Raw genomic sequence first — 21838 nt, 5'->3', positions numbered from 1 at the left:
AGCCGCTGTCGGAGTGAAGGGGAAAGGCGGCTCTTTCTGGGCTCACGACACCCGACTGCGGCGCGCACCTGGGGCGGCCGCCAGGTCTGGGGACGCGCGGGGGACGCGCGGGGGCGGCGCGGGGGCGGGCTCCTCGGAGGACCTCTTGTGCGGCGGGGGTGGGGAAAGGAGGAGGAGATAGGTGGGGGGGCGTTTGAGACTTAGGCCTGCCTCCCACCTCCCCAACCTCCGCCTCCGCGGCCACCTTCCGCTCTATAATTGGCCGCCCACTGGCCTTCCTTTCTTCTTATCTGATCCTGGGCGCCTGGCAGGAGGGAAGCGCTGGAGAGGACGCAGCTCCGGGCTGCACAGAGTGGGAGCTGGAGTGGGAGAGGATGAAAGAGAGGGAGAGGGAGAGAAGAGGCTAATTAAAAGGGGGCACAACGCGGGAAGCAAGCGAGAGCCGTGCGCCGCCAAGAACCAACTCGCGGCGAACTTGGATCCTACCTAGGCGTCGAGAGGTCCCCATCTTGGGCTAGAACATTCCCCTGCACAGGTCAGTTCCAGTCTTTCTCTGCCCTACTTCGGGTCGGCTATGAAAAATCTATTCGTTAGGAAGGAAAAGTGGAGAGGGCGAGTCACCTGCAGAAGCAATGCAATTCCATGATGGACCTTCTCTACGCGCGCGCCCAGGATGGTCCGGGGACCTCTGGGCTGGGATGGGACGGTGCACCCAGATGCCTCCTCGCGGGGGTCGCTGGGCAGGGAGTTTGGAGGTGCTACGTGATGCGAATGCAAAGACAGCGACAATGCCTTGTGTTGCTCCCGGGAACTTTGCCCTGTACTTGGGTGCTGTGAGCGCGCGGCGGGAAGTGGGTTTGGCTTCGAGACTGGCGATTCCAGCATTTCCAAGTAGAAGGGGCTTAGTAGAGGCGACAATCTGGTGAGAAAGGGGGCTCAGGAATTTGTCTTGGAGAGCTGAATATAAATAGCACGCTGTTTTTATTTAGATTGTATTTGGGGGCGCTTGGAAGAGCAGTCGGTGGAGGTCATGGGAGACAAAATTCACCCAGCCCCCCCTTGGTACGGCCACAGATCAGCGCTGGGGTCAGGCGCTAGACGCAAAGAGGAGCAAGCCGACCGAGCTCATTGATGGAGGACGTTGGCAGTAACAGCTCTTATGTGTCTCTGCTCCAGGAAACCCGGATGCTTCGCGCGTTTTGCTTTGGTGTCTGGACGCAGGAGGTTGCGGTTTTGAGATGCACGAGCGGGCTGTGGTGTTGGAGGGTCCTGTCTGCCCTGGCTTTTCCACCCCTAATCTCCTCCGGTTTTATCCCTTGGCACCCCCTTCCTGCTTCGAGCCCCCTGTTCCGCACGCAGCGCCTGGCGGAGATGCAGCCAGCCGAGCTGGGCTTTGGCATGCAGTGCGCCCAGGCAAGACAGGGTTAGGGAAAGGCCAAGAGGAGCCAGTGTGGAGCCACAGGAGTGGCCTCTGTCCTTGGCGAGCGCCTGGACGCCGCCTGCGAGTCCTGGACCACAGGCACTCCGATTTTGGCACTGGGTTCTTGGGTCCTCTGCGTGAAGCCTGCCCTCTGGCACAGGAGCTCAGGGTTGACTGGAGGTCACCCCTTCTACTTAGGTACAGGCTTAGGACTTGTCTTTAGGAGAAATGTCCAAATGGAGCTTGCGTGCAGCTCTCACAGGGGCCAGGATTTCCCCCTGAAAAATGCTTCTGGAGCTGCTACCCAAGCCCCCTTCCCTCCGGAAGGTTTGGACTCCCTTTTGGAAGTTTTGGAGAGTCTGCTGGGTAGCAGCTGAAGGGGATAGGAGAGGGAGGAACAAAGAAGTAGGGGGTAAGACTTTGGTGGCTCTGTGGGGAGCAGAAATGCAAACAAGTTTTCCTGGAATTCCGCTTTAAGACTTAGGGGCTCCTCCCCGACAAAGGGCCAAGGAGGGCACTTCCTAATTGCAGCATGGGATGAAGAGGTCTGTGTTCAAATCCTTAAGCAAACAGGCTTAAGCTGGGTGCAATTAGGAAAATTGGTGTTCTGTTTCTGATAAGGTGGTCCAGTTCTGCACACAGAGAACTCACAGGGACGTTTGGAAGGAGTAAATGAGTAAGTGAGTGAATGAAAGGATAGCATTTGGGTTTTTGCTTGTTTCAAAAGAGCAACTTAGATGGATTTCCTCTGAATCTGGCCCTAATAACTTGGTTACTGTAAGTAGACTTCAGGATATTTTTTTAAACAGCTTTATTGAGATATAATTCCTATACCACGCAAGTATACAATACCATGGTTTTTATATTCACCGAGTATATTCACGGAGTTGTGTAGCCATCAGCACTTGCAAGCAATTTTAGAACATTTTTATCATTCCAAGAAGAAATTCCATACTTATTAGCAGAAACTTCCCATTTCTCCCCAATCTGACCCCCCCCCCCCATCTCCTGGCAACCACTAATCTACTTTTTGTTGATATTTCATTTAAATGGAGGCATACAATATGTGTGTGGTCCTTTGTGAGGGGCTTCTTTCACCTAGCAAAATGTTTTCAAGGTTTATCCCTGATGTACAGTATACTCACTCAACACTAGGCATCTCGTCCTTCTGCCTGGAGAGCCCCGTGCCAGGATAGACCTGAATCTCCACTGCAGCCCTGACCTCCTGGGGGTCCCTTTGAAAGGACAGGAGCCACATTGGTGAGGCCTCTCAGTCATTCCCTGGGAAGGATTTCTTGGAACCCATCAGAATTCCTGGAACAATTTTGGGCAGGTCCCAGGCTTTAGGATTGATGGGAGGAGCCCTTTGGCCCTTTTCCTGCTGCTAACGGTCCAGCTGAGGATTTCAAAGAACACTTGGGGCCTTCCATGAGTGTCTTGATTTTCTGAATCAGCCAGGGCTGTCAAGAATGGACTGAACAGGGTCGCCTAGGTGGCTCAGTCAGTTAAGCGGCTGCCTTTGGCTCAGGTCATGATCTCAGTTGTGTGACTTACGGGGCACTGGGTCAAGCCCCAGCCCACAAAAGGCTCCTTGGAGTGTGTGCCCTTTGGCTCTTAAATACTTCCTCATGTCACCTAGTAAAACACAGAGATCCTTTGCTGACAGTTGAGCAGTTATGTGACTCTAGAGCCACATTTGCTGTCATTTTTATCCAAACTCAGCCAAATGACTGTTGTTTTCCTGGCCTGTCATGTGTAACCCAAGATTCCTTTCAAGGACAAGGGCCTTCCAGAATTACTGCAGGCTGAGGTGGTATTGTTTGAGTCCCCCTGAGCTAACACATTATCTGGGATTATGACAGTTTGCATAGAACAAGGTCATTGGTAAATGAGACTCTAGATGGTCCCTGGGGGAACAGAGGAGACAGCAGGGGTGTGGGCGGAGGGACAGGAAAGCTTAAAGGAGAATGAATAAAACAAACTTCCTCCTTGGCAGATTTGCCCTTGATAGGGCTGCTGGCATTTTTTTTTTTTTTTTTTTGAGTACCTATTGAATACCTGCCTTTTTCTCTTTCAGAAACACATTTAAGTCCCTCAAATACTTGTAGAAGTAAATATTTTTCTTCCTTTAGAGATCAGATCACTGAGCTTCTGGGATATAAACTACCTTGCCTGGGGTTACAAAACCAGCCTGTGACAGATACAAGATTAAGAAAAGTCTGTATAAGATTTGAATCCCACTGGATACATTATCCATCAGCTTCTTGGATGGGGGGTGGGGGAGGGTTGTGTGACGGACATGGAGGCTGTCAACTGAGGCCGTATTAAGTAGCTGAAATGGGGTGGAAGGCAGGAAGATATGGGGGAATCTAAACTTGCTCCTTTTGTGCCCCTGTCCATGTTTCTTAACCTCTCTGAGCTTTAGTTTGCTCATCTAGAAAACAGGGATAACAGTAGCCACTCTATAGGGTTAAGATCTAAGATGATCTAGTACAGAGCCTGGAAGACAAAAAGTGGCTACTTTTGTCTACTGCAGCTTCTTCCTTCTTTCCACTTTCCCCATCTCTCTTTCTCTGCTCCATTTTTTGAGAGGATGGTGACTAGAAAGGCTATGGGAATTCTGAGAGTGGGGTGTCTACGTCAGGGCTTAGAGGCTAGACTTCCCATTTCTTCGAGGTGATTTTTTTTTTAAGATCTTATTTACTGGGGCACCTGGGTGGCTCAGTCGGTTGAGTGTCTGCTTTCAGCTCAGGTCATGATCCCAGGGTCTTCGGATCAAGTCCTGTGTCAGGCTCCCTGCTCGGCGGGGAGTCTGCTTCTCCCTTTGCCTGCAACTCCCCCTGCTTGCGCTCTCTCTCTCCTTTTTTACTTGTTTTTTTTTTATTTTACTTGTTTATTTGAGAGAGAGAGAGAGCGCAAGCAGGGGGAGTTGCAGGCAAAGGGAGAAGCAGACTCCCCGCCGGGCAGGGAGCCCGATGCTGGGCTTGAACCCGGAATTTGGGATCATTACCTGAGCCAAAGGCAGACACTTAACCAGTTGGGCCACCCAGGTACCCCCCCCCCCAGGTGATTTTTTTTTATCTATACTCTTGACAAACTTTTCCTGCAAAGGGCCTTTGTTGGAGCTACACTGGCAGGTGTCTCTAACTTCCAATTTTAAGGAACAGTGCTTGGTCTCTTTCCTCCCAGAAATTACCTGGATTGTTTATGAAAATTGATCCAGAGGGAGACTGGATTTGCTGAGTTCATCAAATGTCTTAGGATGTGTCTGTAACTAGGAGCACTCAGGGGACGCCTTCTAGGATAAATATCTGTTCCTGGATGGCTTTCCATCTGGTTTTATACACAGATTGGTATCTACACTGAAAAGAACTGATATCTAAAAATGATATTCCACTGCAGGTTTTTCGCTTCTATTCTTCCTCTACCTCCCAGACCTGACTCCTGCCATGTCCCAAAACTGTGCTAAGCATTCAAAATACAGTGGGTAACAATACACTTTGGCAGGTAGAAATGCAAATAGCCAATTACAGTACAGTGTTATGTGCTATAGAATGGAATATAAAGATTACTACCATAGGAACCATAGGGGGAGCACCTGGCCCAGACTTGGAAGATCAGGGAAGCCTTCCTAAAGGATGGGATATCTGCACTGAGATGGGCAGCTACCCTTTATACTTCTTATAATATAGAGTTTAGTTAAAAACAATGCCCCATTTCTTTGACCAAGGAGCTATGTCAGTCCTTAAAAAAAGAAGAGAACAAAGAGAAGCCAGGTAATGGATCATTCCTGAATCAAGGAGCTGTCACTCGAATTTGCCATGCTTTGGGGATGGCTGTGCCTTCTACAGCCTGTAGAATTTACAGCACCTAGTTTAAGACTGAGCAGCTGCATTTCTGAGGCCAATTTGCAGTCAAGTCCCTTGCTGTTAATCTACATAGGGTCTTTATATAAATTAGTGAAAGGTGGTCTCTCTGAGCATAGCCATGCAGTTGGAAGAAGAAAATAGTGCCTTCTCCTCTGAATAACACAGCTTTGCATATAACTTGGAGAGCAAAGTGTCTGCCCATTTCACTCATCACTCACTCTTGGCCAAGGGCAAATTGTGCAGTGCATCAACTGCAACCTGTACACATCAGCCCTGATCATTCAGTCATCAATTATTCAATCAATCAACGTTTATTCATGACCTATTATGCACTTTGAACCTTTTTGATTATGGGTTAAACTGCAATATAGATATCTTCTAGTACCCAAAATCCAGAAGGTAAAAGTAGTTACCGAGGTCCTGCAGTCAGATGGAGAGTTTCAGTGGGATAAGGGGAAGATGCAATCCACTGGATGTGTGCAGTGAGGGGTTTAGGCCGGTGCTACACAGATTATGGTTTGCTGTTTGGTGCCCTTCCACACACTGTTACTTCTCCCTGCTGAGCTAAAACTGTACCAGGATCAAATATGTCACTAAGCACAAATACGTAAATCAAGTATATCACTAAGCACGCTGTTAGTTCAGCTGAAATATTTTTTTTCATAGCAAAGCTTTCCTGAAAAAGGAAGCAAGACAATGCGTTGATACACATTTTGGTATAATTTCCTTATCTCATTGTGGACCAATAACAAACAGTTCATAGACTGGTGATTTTGAGGAGCACCAATCTAGGTAACATTGGCCCATATCTGGCCAGGAAGGTGATCTTAGATCCTTTCTGTTTTTATACTATTTACTGTCTTCCTCTTTCTGTCCTTCTCTTCCTCCTCCTCCTTCTCCTTCTTTTTTTCTACCTTCTTATCTTTGTCTTTATAATTTTTCTTCTCCTTCCTGTTTCCTTATTTCTAGCTTATTATTTCTTTCCCTTCCATTGTGATGTTGTGAATTTGATTCAGTTTTTTTTTTTTGTAATTTAAAAAGCAAAATGAGAGGAGCCCAAATACATAAGAAATGAAATGAAATGAAAATAGAAAACAAGCACAAAATTAGAGGAATTTACAAGACTAGAATAGTAATTACAATTATTGTATGTCAATACATTAGAAAATGAGGATGTAATGGATTATTTTTAACAAAATAGAAATTACTAAATTACTAAAATACTCTAGGTTTACAGAAATTGTATATTATAAATAAGACAATAGGCATAAAAATTTTGAAAAGTAGTTAAAACGTAGTTAAAAAGCAGCCTCCCCCAAATGCCAAACTTCCATGGTTTTGCAATTAAATGCTAAAAAAAAGGAAAAAAATGTACAAAAAATTCAGTAATAGCAATACTATTATAACTGTTCCAAAGGACCATTTATAGAAAGAATGGAAACTTCATATTTTTATGAAATGTGTATATACTGATATACACATTTGACACAGCATAAAAAAGAAAGCTATAGATCATCTCACTTATTAATATGAATTAATGTGTATTAGCAAATAGAACCCAGTAACACATCAAAGAATAATATGCCTCTCTATTGTCATTGCAGTTGCTTTTTATAGGCTTGTTATCAGGAATTATGAGTGCTCTGACTTTGTTCTTCTTTTGTTTTTTTTTTTAATATATTATTTATTTATTTGTTAGAGAGAGAGAGCACACAGCAGAGCGAGTGGCAGGCAGAGGGAGAGAGGGAGAAGCGTCCCAGGGACACTGGGATCATGAACTGAACTAAAGGCAGATGCTTAACTGACTGAGCCACCCAGGTGTCCCTGACTTTGTTCTTTTTTAAAAGATTGTTTTGGTTTTTCTAAGTCCTTTGCATTTCCCTGCAAGTTCTTAGAATCAATTAGTTAATTTCTATAAAAAATGACTTGAGATTTTTTATAAGATTGCTTTGAATCTATAGATTAATTTGAAGACTTCCTAACAATTGGGTTTTTCAATCCATGAACATGGTATACTGTTCTGTGTATTTAGGCATTTTTAAGTTTCTCTTAGGAATTCAGATTTGTATTTTTTTTCTGGTTTTTACACCAAAGAATGTGGAACATACCATGTCTTACTGATTTCTAAGTATTTTGTGTTTATGATGTTATTGTATATGGAATTTTACAAACTATTTTCTTTTCCATTTGTTTGCTGCTAGAAGAACATGATTAATTTTTGCCTATTGATCTGTGTCCTGCAAACTTCCTAAATTTACTTATTAGTTTAAGTAGGTTTTTTTTCTTTTATATGTTCTTTAGGATTTTTTGTGCAAAAAATCATGTTGATTTTAAAAATACAGTTTTGGTTCTTCCTTCCCATTCTTGCTTCCTTCCTTCCTTCCTTCCTTCCTTCCTTCCTTCCTTCCTTCTTTATTGCAGTGGCTAGGACCTCTAGTAAAATGCTGAATGAAATGATAAAAATGTTACAGCATTGATATCCATGTCCTATTCTTGATCTTAGGAGAGAAACATTCAATATTTCTCCATTAAATATGATTTTTCAATAGATGCCCTTTGTCAGATTGATAAAGTTACCCTCTATTCTTATTTGCTGAGTTTCTTTTAATCATGAATGGGTAGTGGATTTTTCAACTGCTTTTCATGCTTCTAGTGAGATGATATGTATATTTATTTATATATTGGTCTAAGATGCAGAATGATATTGTTTTAAAATATTAACTAGTCATAACATTTGTAGAATATACCCCACTTGGTAATGATTTTTATTATTTTTATATATATTGGTGAATGGATTTTTGTTTCTATGTTCATGAGGGATATTCTGTAATTTTTATTTTTTATAATGACATCTGATTTTGATAAAAGGATTATGCTAGCTCACCTCTGTTTTCTGAAAAGGTTTGCATGGATTGATATTTTATCTCCCTTAAATATTTGATAGAATTCACTAGTGAAAGCATTTGGATTGTGATTTTCTTTTTAGGAATATATATATATATTAAATATTTATTTGAGTGTAATTGACACACAATGGTACATGAGTTTCAGGTGTACAAGACAGTGAGTGATTCAACAAGTTTATACATTATGTTATGGTCACCACAAGTGTAACTACTATCTGTCCTGATACATTGCTATTACAATGTCATTGACATATTCTTTATGCTGTCCCTTTTATTCCCGTGACTTATTCATTCCATAACTGGAAGCCTGTATCTCCCACTCCCCTTTATCCATTTTGTTCAACATCCATCCCCCTCCCCTCTGGCAACCATTAGTTTGTTAATATTTTTAATAACAAATTCAATCTCTATAATAGAGGGCTGTTTGGATTTTCTGTTTTTTCATGTGTCTGTTTTAGCAAGTTGAGTGTTACAAGGGTTTTTTCCAATTAAGTTAAATTGTTGGACTTATTGGCATAAAGTTATTAATATTTTTCCTTTCTTCATGTGAAATATGTAGTGATATAATTTCTTTTTTTCCTTGTATTGTTAGTTGTGTTTCTGATCTTTGTTTCTTGATCACTCTTTCTTAAAATTTTTCAATTTATTAATATTTCAAAGAAGGAAATATTGGCTTTGCTAATTTTCACTAATATTAATTTTATAGTTCTTTGATTTTTACTCTTATCTTTATTAATCCCTTTCTTCAACTTAATTTGGATTTAATTTGCTCTTATTTTTCTGGCTTCTTTAGGTGGAACATTGAGATCATTGATTTTAAACTTTCTTCTTTTTATGTAAATATATTAACCTCGAAATTTCTCTCTAATCCCTCAGCTGCATTCCACAGATGTTCATGTGTTGTCTTTGTATTTTTGTTCCCTTTCAAATATTTTTCTTAATTTCCATTTTCATTTCTTCTTTGACCTATGGATTAATTAGAAACATGTTTAATCTCCAGTTTTTGAATTTGTAAAGATATTTTAATATTGTTGATTTCTAATTAATACTGTTACTGTCAGAAGGCATACTCTGTAAACTTTCAAACTTTTGACATTTTTTTAAGTCTCATTTTATGGCCCAGAATGTGGCCTATTTTATAAAACTTTCTATGTACACTTAAAAAAACAGTGCATTCTGCAGTTGGTGGATGTAATGTTCAATAAATATAAATTTATTGATAGTGTTACTAACATCTGCTGTGTTCTTACTGATAGTTTGTTTAGTTTTTCGTCAATTTCTGAGAGGAGTGTTAACATCTCTAGCTTTGCTTATTATTCCATCCTTCCATTCCATTCCATATCAGTTTTTGCTTCATGTATTTTGAAGCTCTGTTATTAAATGCACACACATTTACGATGGCTAAGTTTTTTTGATTCTTGACTCTTTATCATTCTGAAGTATCAAGGATTTGAGGAGAGTTTTTATCCTGATTTTATTTCTCCTTACTGTGGCTCACTCTTTTCTGAACATGTCCCTTCTCAATTTCCAGTCTCTGGAGTTCCTGAACTCTTCTGCTCTTTGATTCTTTATGCTAATAAGACTGGCTTTCCACTTGATCTCTAGTCAAAATGCCATGCCCAGTGAGGAGTTCACTCAGGGAGAGAAAGGCTAATCACCCAGGTAATAGTACCCAAACGAGGTTTTCTTTATTCCTAACTTAGAAGTGTTCTACTATGTCATGATGCTAACAGAGAAGAGTAATAACTACTAACTTCCTCTGGGGCTTGTTTTTAAGTAGACCTCATTAGCCAATCCTGGAAACTTCTTTGATTCTTCTGGATGTGAGGAGGGTGGTATTTTCATTGGAGAGAAGAAATAAGGAATGGTAAACAATGTCAACATGCTGGGTAATACATTAGATCTGTTTTTAGTCTTTGCTTTTTAATCTACAGATCTGTATAACCTAGATCATTGATTGACTGTAAAAGTCTCCTTGTATACTGTGAACATTAAAGTATAAACAAAGGAGGGTTGGGGAAAGCATCTCAGAGGTCATATTTTCCAGGTACCCTTCCTTTCTATAGCATCTGTTAGGGGCAAAACCTAACCTGCTACTGCCTCTGAATTTCTAGTAAGAGAGAACCGGTTCTAAGTGTGGAGAATTTTTACATCCAAATCCACATCTCTGTGGGTCAGTCCAGTGATTCAAGTTTGATTTGCAGAAGCTGCACAAAATATCTTGTTTTATTTTCCACATGAAAGCTCTTCAAATATTTGAAGACATTCATCACGTGCCTCTGATTCTGATTTTTCCTAGGCTTAAAACATGCTTCAACATCCCCAATTCTTTTAAATCTTCTTTGCATGAACTTGTCAACTAGAACTGCTAAGTCTTTTTTTTTTTTTTTTAAGTCTGTGAGTTGCTCTTAAGTCAAATCTTCCACATCCTCATATGGTTGATTATTTTGAATTTATATAGAGCTGTCATCTGGAAAATGATAAAATATGGGTAGGAATATATTTTGAAAAGTTTAAAGCAGTTCACCCATGCAAATAATTGTGTCTCTATCATTATCTGGGTCCTCAGTTTTTGCCTAAACCTTTTGCCAAGTTAGTCCCAACACCTTAATATGATGGGGTAGATAAAGACTTCTTGGATTTCCTTCCTCCTTTAGTATATACTCAAGTAGTAAATTTGTTGATTGTTATCATTACTTTGTCCTTCGTGTTCCTTCAACCCATTGCTAACATGAAATGAAGTAGAACTTTTTGAGAGCTATCTGTGTTCTAAGTACATTATCTGCATTACCTCAATCATTGGATAAAGTAGATGTTAATTTGCACATTTTGTATAAAGAAACCAAGTCTAAGTGGTTAAACCAGTTAGCCAAGTACCCCTAACAAATTATTGGCAGATTGTCTTCCTACCTCCCAGTTTTCTATTTATACCACCACTTTGTGCTAACTCTTTGTTCTATTTCATACTTATTTTATGTAGATTTGCAATGTATTTGCTGGTGGTCTTTCTTTTCAATAAAATAGTGAGATCACTGAGGGCAGGGATTATATAGTATAACGTTTTGTATTTTCCTTAGGACCAAGTAGAGAGCTTTGGTTTCTAATACTACAAATAACACACTCTCTTAAGGTCTCTTAAGGCCATATGCCAGATGGCTAGCAACAATTTTGTTTAAGTTAATAGTTTTTTTCGTAAGTCAGCACTCATTGGATAGAACATTATCCAAGATTTGAATGTATATGTGTGTGTAAGTCTGTGCAAGTGTTTGTATATGTATACGAGTGGTTTACAAAAACTTTAGAATAAATGTTTTAAGGAATTTTGATAAAACTGGCTGTACTCAGAGCCTTTGCTCCTTATTAAACTCAGCTACACAAGTGACATTAAATAAAACAAACACATGAAGTAGAAGGGCAAATTAGTCCTAACGGGGATAGTTTGAAATTACTGACTATGAAATTGTGGCAGTGTTTTGAGAAAACTTGTACTAAACATTATCAACTTTCCCAAAATTGGGTTTATACCTTCTGAACTTAGAACTAAGTGGCCATTTTTAACATGTTTTTAAACAACAGCAAAAAAAATTAAGGCAGAGTTATTTGTGTTGGGCAGGCTTTTAGGCAAAGTTTCAACAAATTAGGCTTTGACATTTTGGTAAATGTTAAAGTATCTCATGGCACTTTAATAGGAATTAGGATTTTTCTTGCCCCTATTTTACTGTCCAAAAATTTGGAGACTTGGCAGAAAACCTTGGGAAAACTAAAATTCCACTTCTCTCAATATGGTATTACTCATCCCAATTTAAAGTAAACAATAAAAAGGAAGATTTAAAGACGAGCTATGGATACAATTCTTTCCATATAAATAATACTGTTTTTTAAAAAAAAATTACCAAGAGTAGTGTAGAATTAGTTAGTTAATTAATTAAAATTAAATTTTATGAGAGTCCATAGTCTCTCATGATTCGTCTCCCCCTCCGATTTACCCCACTTCATTTTTCTCTTCCTGCTATAGTCTTCTTCTTTTTTTTTTAAACATATAATGTATTATTTATTTCAGAGGTACAGATCTGTGATTCAATGGGTATTAAAGAGGGCACGTACTGAATGAAGCACTGGGTATTATACGCAAACAATGAATCATGGAATACTACATCAAAAACTAATGATGCAATGTATGGTGATTAACATAAAATAATAAAATTTTAAAAATAAATAAATTTTAAAAATGCAACATTAAAAAATTAATTTTTATGAGATGCAGATTAACTTCCAATGTGTCATGTTAATTATTGCTTCAAAACACCTGGACATAGGAATTGTAGTATTTTGAAGAGAACAGAGAAAGGCTTTTGGATTATGGCTTGTAAAAGGATCTTTTTCTCCTATGCTAAAAACTGTCATGTGGTATCTGATAAAAGTCCCCTGATTAAAGTGTATGCCGGAAACACAGATGTGGCATGTTTCCTTACTTCTCCTTTTCTTTGCCTTGTTCTGATTAAAACCTATGGTTATAGTGTTGGGGCACAAAACCTTAGAATATTTATTTGAGTTGAGAGAGTGATTCTGCTGGTATGGTTTTTTTGGGGTGTAGTGGACAGCTCTCTGAGTGACTGGCAGATTTGTTGATTTCCTGGTTGCAATAGGGCTGAAGCCTACTCCCATATCTTTTCAAATCCTCTGTATTCATGCCTTCTGTCTACATAAATGCTACTCACATCCCTTTGGATAATCCACCTAATCTTGTTCTTTTTGCCTCTGTAGAGTGAGGGTTCTATATATGCCCCAGGGTCTTTCTTCCTTTAATTCATCAAAATTTATTCACCATTTGCCCAACTTCCTCTGGGTTGTGACAAATGGTTGGTTTACTAATCTGCAGTGAATCAACCCATGCTAAAATGCTCAATATATATAAAATAAATATATATGTTAATCCCTTAATGTGTTGCTTATTCTTTTAGGATAGGCACTTAATGTATTGCCTATTCCATTAGGAATTTTAAGGAGCTGCCAATATGTGAATGTCTTAATCCAAGGAAATATTCTTTTGTAATTAGCATTTGGAAACGATGGTAGGCTGATAGAGGAAGATATTTTTTGGGTCCCTAGATACAATTGAGTACCTTCTTTAATTTTCATGATAGAATCTTAACTTGATTATTTATATGATTATAAAGTTACAGATCTCCCTTTTACTGGCAACACAAGAGTTGTACACACTGTCATTAGGTATTATAAAAAAAGTACTTGCCAAAAAATTTTTTGAACAATTGCTTGAAGGAAATACAATTATTTATTCCTCTGGAGTCACTGTACTACTCTGGAATAACACCAGGATCTCAGAGATTTAAGTGCATCAGTCATATTGCTTTGAGAGTTCACAGACTTATACTTCGCTATATTCACTGAGATAACTCTTCAGTTAAAAAAAGAAATTAAAGCTTATGTGATGTGGCCAAAGCATATTCAGAGGAAAATTAATGGCCTCAAATAAAGAATCATATTATATTACTTTAAGATTCAACAAAAAAATTACAAAGAACAATGAAAAACAAATAAAACAATAAAAGCAGAAAAGCAAAAAGAAGCAATTCCTAATAAGTGCAGAAATAAATAAATAAAACCCACAAGTTAAAAAAAAAAGCTTATTCTCAAAAAAACTGCAAGGTGGACAAATATATAGATTCTCCATTCTGGAGGGACAGGAGAAGTCAGAAATACACTACTTTAATAGTGGTAATGGAACTGTAACCAAGAAAGATATGTTTTAAATTGAGAGATCATACAACTCTGCGCTAATAAACCTTATAATTAAATATGTCTCAAATATCACAGTAGACATACTAAAAACATTATTTGCTATTTATCTGAAATTTGCCTCAGATCCTTTGTGAAACAATATTGGAGAATGAATGAATGAATATATGAATGAAAAAATGCCCTGGGTAGAAGAGAACTTTTGAGATGTCTTTTTACTCTCTGTGAAAGGACTCAGAATTTCTCCTCGGTAATGGCTTATAATAGAGTTGTCGTCAAGAATTTGTAGACTGGCCTCATAAATACCAACCAGTCACCCTTGCTTCTTCTCTCTCCATGCTGCTTCTTTTCCTCCTTCCTTCTTTTCTTCCTTTCCTACATTTTTCCCCTTTTCATCTCTCTCTCTTTTTCTTACAGTTTTTCTTTCATTGATTTCCTCGTGAAAAAGAAAACCCTGGACTTGTTTTTAGATTCACACATGAGAGAAAAAAAAAGTTATAAGAAAAGATGAAAGGATTATGGATTTTTCAGCCCAGTGAAATAGAAGCAGAATAGTGATTCCATATTAGCACAGTGTTTTTTCACGTTCTTTTTGATTACCAGAGGAAAGGTCCCATATATCATCTTTACTTTGTAGGCAAAAGAAGGCAACAGTAGAACTTTTAACTTTATGTGAAAAATACTGGAGGAGCACATTACTGTCAAGGAAATTGTGATTGTCTGATGACAATGATCATTTTAGGTAAACTTTTGGAATTTATCCATTTGGAAAACTCCCTGGACAATGTATGCCTTACAAAGAGTCACTGAGGACTTTCTGAACTTCTTTTCCTACATATTTCATACCATTCTCCCCATTTGCAGCATCATCTCAGAAAATTTTCTTTTATCAGTTTATATTTCAGAGTGAAATATATGGTGCCGTAGGGAATGGATTACTTCCTGACATTACTAATCCATGTTGGTTGGCTTGCTTGCCTGTCCTGGATGACTACATATACTTCATTTTCAGGCTTCTGAAAATCTTCCTCTGCTCTCTACTTCCAGGACTGCTGCTGCATCCCATGTGAAAAGCAGAGGATAAAATGAAGATTTCTCAGTGCAACATGCAAAACTGGCCGTTTCCAGCTCTGCTGGTCATTGCTTATTTTTGCGCCATTGTCCAGGGTCAAGGTAACGCAAAACTTTAAGATAATCATTAGGGCCTGGGACTCTAGCTACATTGATTCTGGTTATTATTTATTTTATTTACCCTAATAGTGTTGCACGGGTTCTACTGTGTTTCTAGGCAGGGTCATATGTTGGCTTTTACTCAGTTTTACCAGCTGTTTACCTTGTAGAAATGTGCCACAACTTTGATGAGGGTTAAGACCTCACCAGGGACTGAGCATACTAATTTTGTGGTGGTTTGTTAAACAGCTCATTCTTCACATGCTTCTGAAGAGGCTGTGCAGATTTAATTAGGAAAAGCCAAATTTGCATGCTACAAAATCAGTTCCATTAATGAGGAGCTATGATGGGTGTGTGTATGTACTCCAGTCATGCCTTGTCTCTTAAATAGAGGGTCTACAAAATATTTCTACCACTTCATACCTGGTCTTTATTATTTTGTTCCTTTCTTAAAAACTAGCACATAGTGTGAAGTTACCAAAAGCCTGACAGAGGCTGCTGATATGCCATTTTAAGCATTTCCAAAGATTTCTAGCTTTGTTTTCATTGAACTTAGTTTTTGAATTCTATCTGTATTACTGGGATCTGCACTTCTATTCTCAATTTCCACTCGTTTTTATAAAATATGTTAGGAGTTGGTAAACTACCAACTCATGGGCCAAATCTGACCCACTGTTTGTTTTGTCATCAAAGTTTTATTGGATGCAAATATTTGTTGACCTGTGTCTGTGCCAGCTTTCACACTGCGAAGTCGAGTAGTTGTAAAAAAGAGACTATATAGCCCGCAGAGCCTGAAATATTTATTATCTGGCCTTTTGCAGAAAAAGCGTGCTAACCTCCGAAGTAAGTGCACAACATGTAGAAGTAAGCAAAACTCCATTGCTAGGTAAACATGATAATCTTGCAGAAGCAGAAATGTCGGTGCTGAAATAGTCATTCATCAGCTTAGCAAGGAAATCTACATGTGATAAAGAAAGTTATTTTAGGAGTGTTAATGTCTAAGGCTTGGAATTTATGGTTATAGAAAAGTCAAATATTAAGAACCACCACACCCTGCTTCCTTAAAGTGAGGCATGCTTGTTTGGAAAGGCATGGAACTTGACCCTTTGCACGTTCAAATAGTGTTAAAGCCATATTTCCAACTGCTTCATGCAACACATAGGAAACAGTTGGACAGACAAATTCTGCTTCCCCTACTTACATTAATACAAGGACGCTTTTGGAAGTGAGAGTAGAAATCCCAGATAACTTACCATTTAAATTGTGGGATACAAGACATAAGGCCTTTGGAACAAAGGGCAGCCAAATCACAAAGCCCTTCAGAGCTGCCATCTTAGTCTAACTTAATTCAGAAATGGTCATTCGTGGAGTAACTGATCATACAGAGTCCTTCTGGGATACTTTTGGGGATGCCATTGACCAGATACACATTATTGGCCAAATTCCATTTTTAATGAACATTTATGGGGCACATACTGTGTGTCAGGTTCAGGATACAAAGTGAGTAGAACTTCACTCTGTCTTCCAGCAGCTTACTGTTACTCAGGAGACAGAGGTCTAGGCAGATAAATCGCCATGCAAGTTTTGGTGGGGTGGGGGTGGGGGGTTGTATAGCAAAAGACAAAGATGGAAAAGCATACTGGAGCCAGACTGTGGAGGATTTTAAACAGCTCCATTTTTTAGAGAGACTCTGATAGCAATATCGATGATACTCGTATTTGTGATTTATAGGGGCTTGGGGAATAAGTTAAGTAAGAGAGATCATTAGAAAATTATATTTACTATCTGGGAAGTAGCTGTTGGGGGCCTGAACTGGGCAGGAGAATAGAAAGAAGAGAATGAATCCAAGAAACATTTCAGAGGTAGAAGGGATAGAAGTTGTTTTCTGATTAGACGTGGAGGGAGTTGTGAAAGGAAAATGTCGAAGATCACTCTAAGGCTTTTTGCTGGAGAACTGAGTAGATGGGGCCTTTAATTTTGACCCCTATGTTATTGTTGCCTTTGTATCTTTGTGTCATAGTTGTTTGTTTACCTACGCTCATTAAAACAGTAGTTCTCTCCTTAGTGTCTGTATCTCTGATACAGAACAATGGCTCAGTCATAGTATACATTTGTTGAAGAGATTAATAAAAGAATAAGCAGGGCGCCCAGGTGGCTTAGTCAGTTAAGCGTCTGACTCTTGATTTCGGCTCAGGTGTTGATCTCAGGGTTGTGAGATCGAGCCCTGTGTCGGGCTCCATGGTTAGTGGGGAGTCTCCTTGAGATTCTCTCCCTCTCTCTCTGCCCCTCCCCCTGCTTGCGCACACACACTCTCTCTCTCTCTCTCTCAAATAAATAAATCTTTAAAGAAACAAAAGAATAAGCAATGAAGCAATTTTAAGCTGAAGATGATGAGGTCAGTCTTAGATACATATATGGAGCTTTAAAGGGCTTGTGGAACATTCAGGACAAGATGTCTGGTGGGTAGTGGATGGTCTGGAGCTTAGGTGAAAGAGGTGAGGGCAGGGAATATATCTGAATTGTTTTGTGCTTGGAGGTTAGCTGATAGGGTCCCGTGAACCAAAAAGGCATGGCCTGATGGAGAGAAGTGAGGATGAAATATGGAGGACATCAACAGTTAAGAAGTTAAAGGAAGAAAAAGGATGATTGAAATTTTCAAAAAAGCAATTGTAAAGAGGGTCAGGGGAATGTAGTGGCCTAGAAGTGAAGGCTGCAGAAACTTTCAAGAAGGAAGATAGTGGGCACATGCGGGAGGAAATCCTAGTAAGAAAAGGCTTTGGATGTCATTGACTTTGGCTTTTAGGAAAGTATGTAAGACATTTGAGAAACTGAATCTTAGTTCTATCTACCATGACACCATTTATTTACATGATTGTTTTGAGTAGAGAATAAAGAATGTGAAATGCTTTATTTGATTTATTTTCTCCTTTTTTTTTTTAAGATTTTTAAAATTTAAGTAGTCTCTATACCCAACATAGAGCTCAAACGTACAACTCCGAGGTCAAGAGTCGCATGCTCTACCAACTTAGCCAGCCAAGCACCCCGATTGATTTTCTACTTTCAATTTTTTTTCAAGTTTATTTTTAAGTAATCTCTATACCCAACGTGGGGCTCAAACTCACGACCCCAAGATCAAGAGTCGCAAGCTCTTCTGACTGAGCCAGTCAGGTGCCCTTGATTTTCTACTTTTAAAGCAGACATCGTAGCGATTTCCTGTGGGTTGGCCAATTTTGACACTAATCTGCAAAGCCACATGTGAATGTGTTTGACATTCAATACAGTACTTTGCTAAAGGCAGGTGTGTTGACTTGCTAGTCGACACTAATTACTCTCATACTTTATGTTCTTATAGACATTTTGGAGTCACATTTATTCACAAAATGAAAAGAAAAGGTCAGTGTGGTAGGCAGAATAATGTGCTCACAAAGATGCACACATCCTAATTTCTAGAACCTGTAAATATGCCATATTATATGGCAAAGGGGAATTTAAGATTGCTGATGGGATGAAAGTTGTTAATCAGCTGACTTTAAGATAGGGAGATTACCCTGGATTACCTAGGTGGGTCCACTTTGGACCCAATCACGGGGGTCATAAATATGGAAGAGGGAGGCAGAGGAAACAATGTCAGAGTGAAGTCATGTCAAAGACTTTGCTGGCTATTGATGGCTTTGAAGATGGAAAGGGGACTCAAGTCAAGGAATGCAGGAATCCTCTAGAAGCTGGAAAAGACAAGAAAATGGATGGTCTCTGAGTGCCTCCAGAAGGGAATGCAACCCTACCTACACCTTGATTTTAGCCCAGGGAGACCCATTTCAGGCTTCTGACCCCCAGAACTGTAAGATAATACATTTCTGTTGTTGTAAGCCACTGTATTAAGTCAGTATTAAAAGGCATATAGGAAATTAACTTTCCCCCTCTTAAATTGCTTAATCAACAGAATGTGCACCTTAGTGTCTTCAAGTAATTCTTTCTGAAGAACTTTCTGTCTCCAGAGAATGTGAATGCACATTGGCTCAAAAATAGCTGTTTATACCTAGATTATTCCAGCATCTTCTTTTCAAGACAAGTTGTGAAATGAACTGGAACACAGAAAACATATTGTTGTGTTGGCTGTAAGGAAAAAAAATATGTATTACATGACAGAATGGTGGGACTAATACTTTCCCAGTATTTCATAGTAAATCTGCAGTGGGTTTCAGCAACATTTGTTTTGGAAGGTTATAAGCAGAAACCACTGAAGGTAAAGTAACTGTCATTTAAAAACCTCAAAGCATATAAAATTGGAGACTTTGCATCAGGGCTTGATTTAACTTTATAAAGATCTCTGTGTTAAGAAATTTACACGTATTTTTTTGGTGTTAGTAGTAGTCAAACATGTTTGGACAGTGAGAATATTTTCTTTACTGCTCTTTTCAGCGTCTTTATAATGGGTCATGAAATGAAACATAGTAGGTTCTAAGCAAGATAAAAAGAACTCCCCCCAGTATATCCCACAGTAAATTTCTCTCATATTTTAAGTTCTCTTATTTATAGAACATTGGGCAACACACTTATTTATTTTTTTAAAGATTCATTTATTTATTTGCAAGAAAGCAAGAGAGGGGAGGGGCAGAGGGAGAGAAATCCTCAAGCCGACTCCCCGCTGAGCACAGAGCACAACCCAGGGTTCAGTCCCAGGACCCTGAGACCATGACCTGAGCCAAAATCAGGAGTCGACCCTTAACCAACCGAGCCACCCAGGCACCCCAGGGCAGTGCATTTAATTGAAAAATGACTGAGATAAAAAGCCTAGATTTTTGTTGTTTGTTTGGGTGTTTTTAGATCCCTTGGAAAAATAAGCCAAATACTTCTCTGCTGCTTAAAGGTCATTTACTTAATAAATATAAGAGGTTGTTCTATTGATACTGCACCCAAAACTATGTTTTGAAAGGGAACACATTCTTACTGCCCATACTACTCCATCTTGATCAGTTAGAGGTTTTTGGTTGCAAATAAAAGAAACCTTCTCTGGCCAATGTCAATTGAAGCAAAAAAAAAAAAAAAAAAAATGTATTTACTGGTAGGTAACAAAGTAGCTCATATCATTAAAGTAAAAGTTAAATAATTAAGCTTTGAAAAGGATGGGACTCTAGGAACACCCTGAGTAAAATTTCTAGGAAACAGTGACCACTTTTTTTTAGGGCACGTTATTGCAATGAAATGATGAACTATTTTCCTTCCTTCCATTGCTGGACACAAGTTTCAGATTCTTGGGAGAGTCTGCCCGACCCTGTTTGAGTCATTTTCTTACCCCTTAGTCGGGGGAGTATCGCTGATTGATAGCACAGCCGAGGCCCCATGCAGTGCAGAGGGAGCGTTGTTCCGGGGAAGAAACCAGCAGGGTACTAAAAAAGGCAGACAGGAGGTGATCATGGGTAGTGAAGAACAGATCTTCATTTCAGTGTTCCCGTATAAAAAGTAGTGTTTCATGAAATTAATGAAAATATTTTATTTGAAATAAATATTTGGGGGTGCCTAGATGGCTCAGACGATTGAGTGTCCCACTCTTGATTTCAGCTCAGATCATGATCTCAGGATGGTGAGATCAAACCGCGAGTTGAGCTCTGCATTGGCCATGGAGCCTGCTTAAGATTCTCTCTCTCTCTCTTCCTCTGCCTTTCCCTCTGTCCTTCCTGCCCCTCCTCCCCAACACACATGCACACCCTCTCTCAAAAAAAAAAAAAAAGAAATCTTTGCATAAGTTGTCACATAAAACAGCAAGATTTCAGTTGTTGAGTGAAGTGGAAGAAAGGAAAAAAAGAAAGAGAAGGAAGGGAGGGAGGGAGGAAGAAAGGGAAGAAGGGAAGGATGGAAATTAGCCCTTTAATAGGCACATTATGAAATAAAATTTCCCAAATGCCTATTGATAACAGCGAGGCTTCAATAAATCACGTAAACATTCATTTTCTGCCTACAAGATTTGATTTCTATGAGAATAATTGTAGTGAAATTTGGGGGTTTAAAAAAACTTCCCTCTCAAAAAAAACAAAAACAAAAACCCACAACACAACAAAACAAAAACAGCCCTATACTTTCAGTAACAAGCCTAACCCTGCAGTAGAGAGGAAAATAAAGAATGGACCCTCCTCATTCTTCCTCCTCCATTCCTCTTCAGGATGAAATACATATATTCACAAATGTTGTATTGGGCCCAATCCCACACAGGAAGCCTGGCTTCACCATGCAAGGAATGAGTTGGTTGGCTTACTGTGGGTTCTTGGTGTGGGCTAGAAATCAAACTTTATACTCATTTTTTGTCTTCTTAAAAAGCTTAGGATTTTAACTAACATGAATTAAATGCTGAGTCAAATTCACATCAGCATCTGTAATTATTACTGGAAGTTAAGGGTATGTATAGAAGCACCTCCTTTGTGCTTGCAAAAAGAAAAATCATGGGTCTGGCATCAAATATACCCAACTTTTCATTTCATGAGATAAGAGCAATGATTTCTGTACTGCATTTACAGCGTTTTTCTCAATCTTGGCTACCTTTGCTCTGATGTAAGCCCCAGGGTCTGTCTTCTATACAGAGAAAAAAGGAGTTAACTTTGAAGTTTGAAACTATGACCTCATGCCTCCTTCCTTCTTAACTAGCCTTTTTTCTGTTCACTCTTTTTCTCCTAAAGGCAAAAAACTAAAGGAAATATGAACTTTGTGTCTAACCAAGATTTTCT

At 39.2% G+C, this 21838-nt stretch overlaps 1 protein-coding gene across 4 annotated transcripts in view; it reads left to right on the top strand.

Moving 5' to 3' along the window:
• The first annotated feature begins 256 nt into the window (after positions 1-256).
• COL14A1 (collagen type XIV alpha 1 chain) overlaps positions 257-21838 on the top strand; it is a 210344-nt gene continuing 188762 nt past the window's right edge. For all 4 annotated transcript variants that reach the window (XM_078072060.1, XM_078072058.1, XM_078072057.1 and 1 more), the window contains exons 1-2: positions 257-535; positions 15000-15125. In XM_078072060.1, coding sequence (XP_077928186.1) covers positions 15038-15125 — 88 coding nt within the window. In that variant the 5' untranslated portion in view covers positions 257-535; positions 15000-15037. The remainder of the gene's footprint in view (positions 536-14999; positions 15126-21838) is intronic.

Source organism: Halichoerus grypus, chromosome 5 (genome assembly GCF_964656455.1).
Source record: "Halichoerus grypus chromosome 5, mHalGry1.hap1.1, whole genome shotgun sequence".
Classification (NCBI taxonomy): Eukaryota; Metazoa; Chordata; class Mammalia; order Carnivora; family Phocidae; genus Halichoerus; species Halichoerus grypus.
Note: the sequence above shows the minus strand (reverse complement) of the source record. Positions and strands in the feature narration are given on the sequence as shown.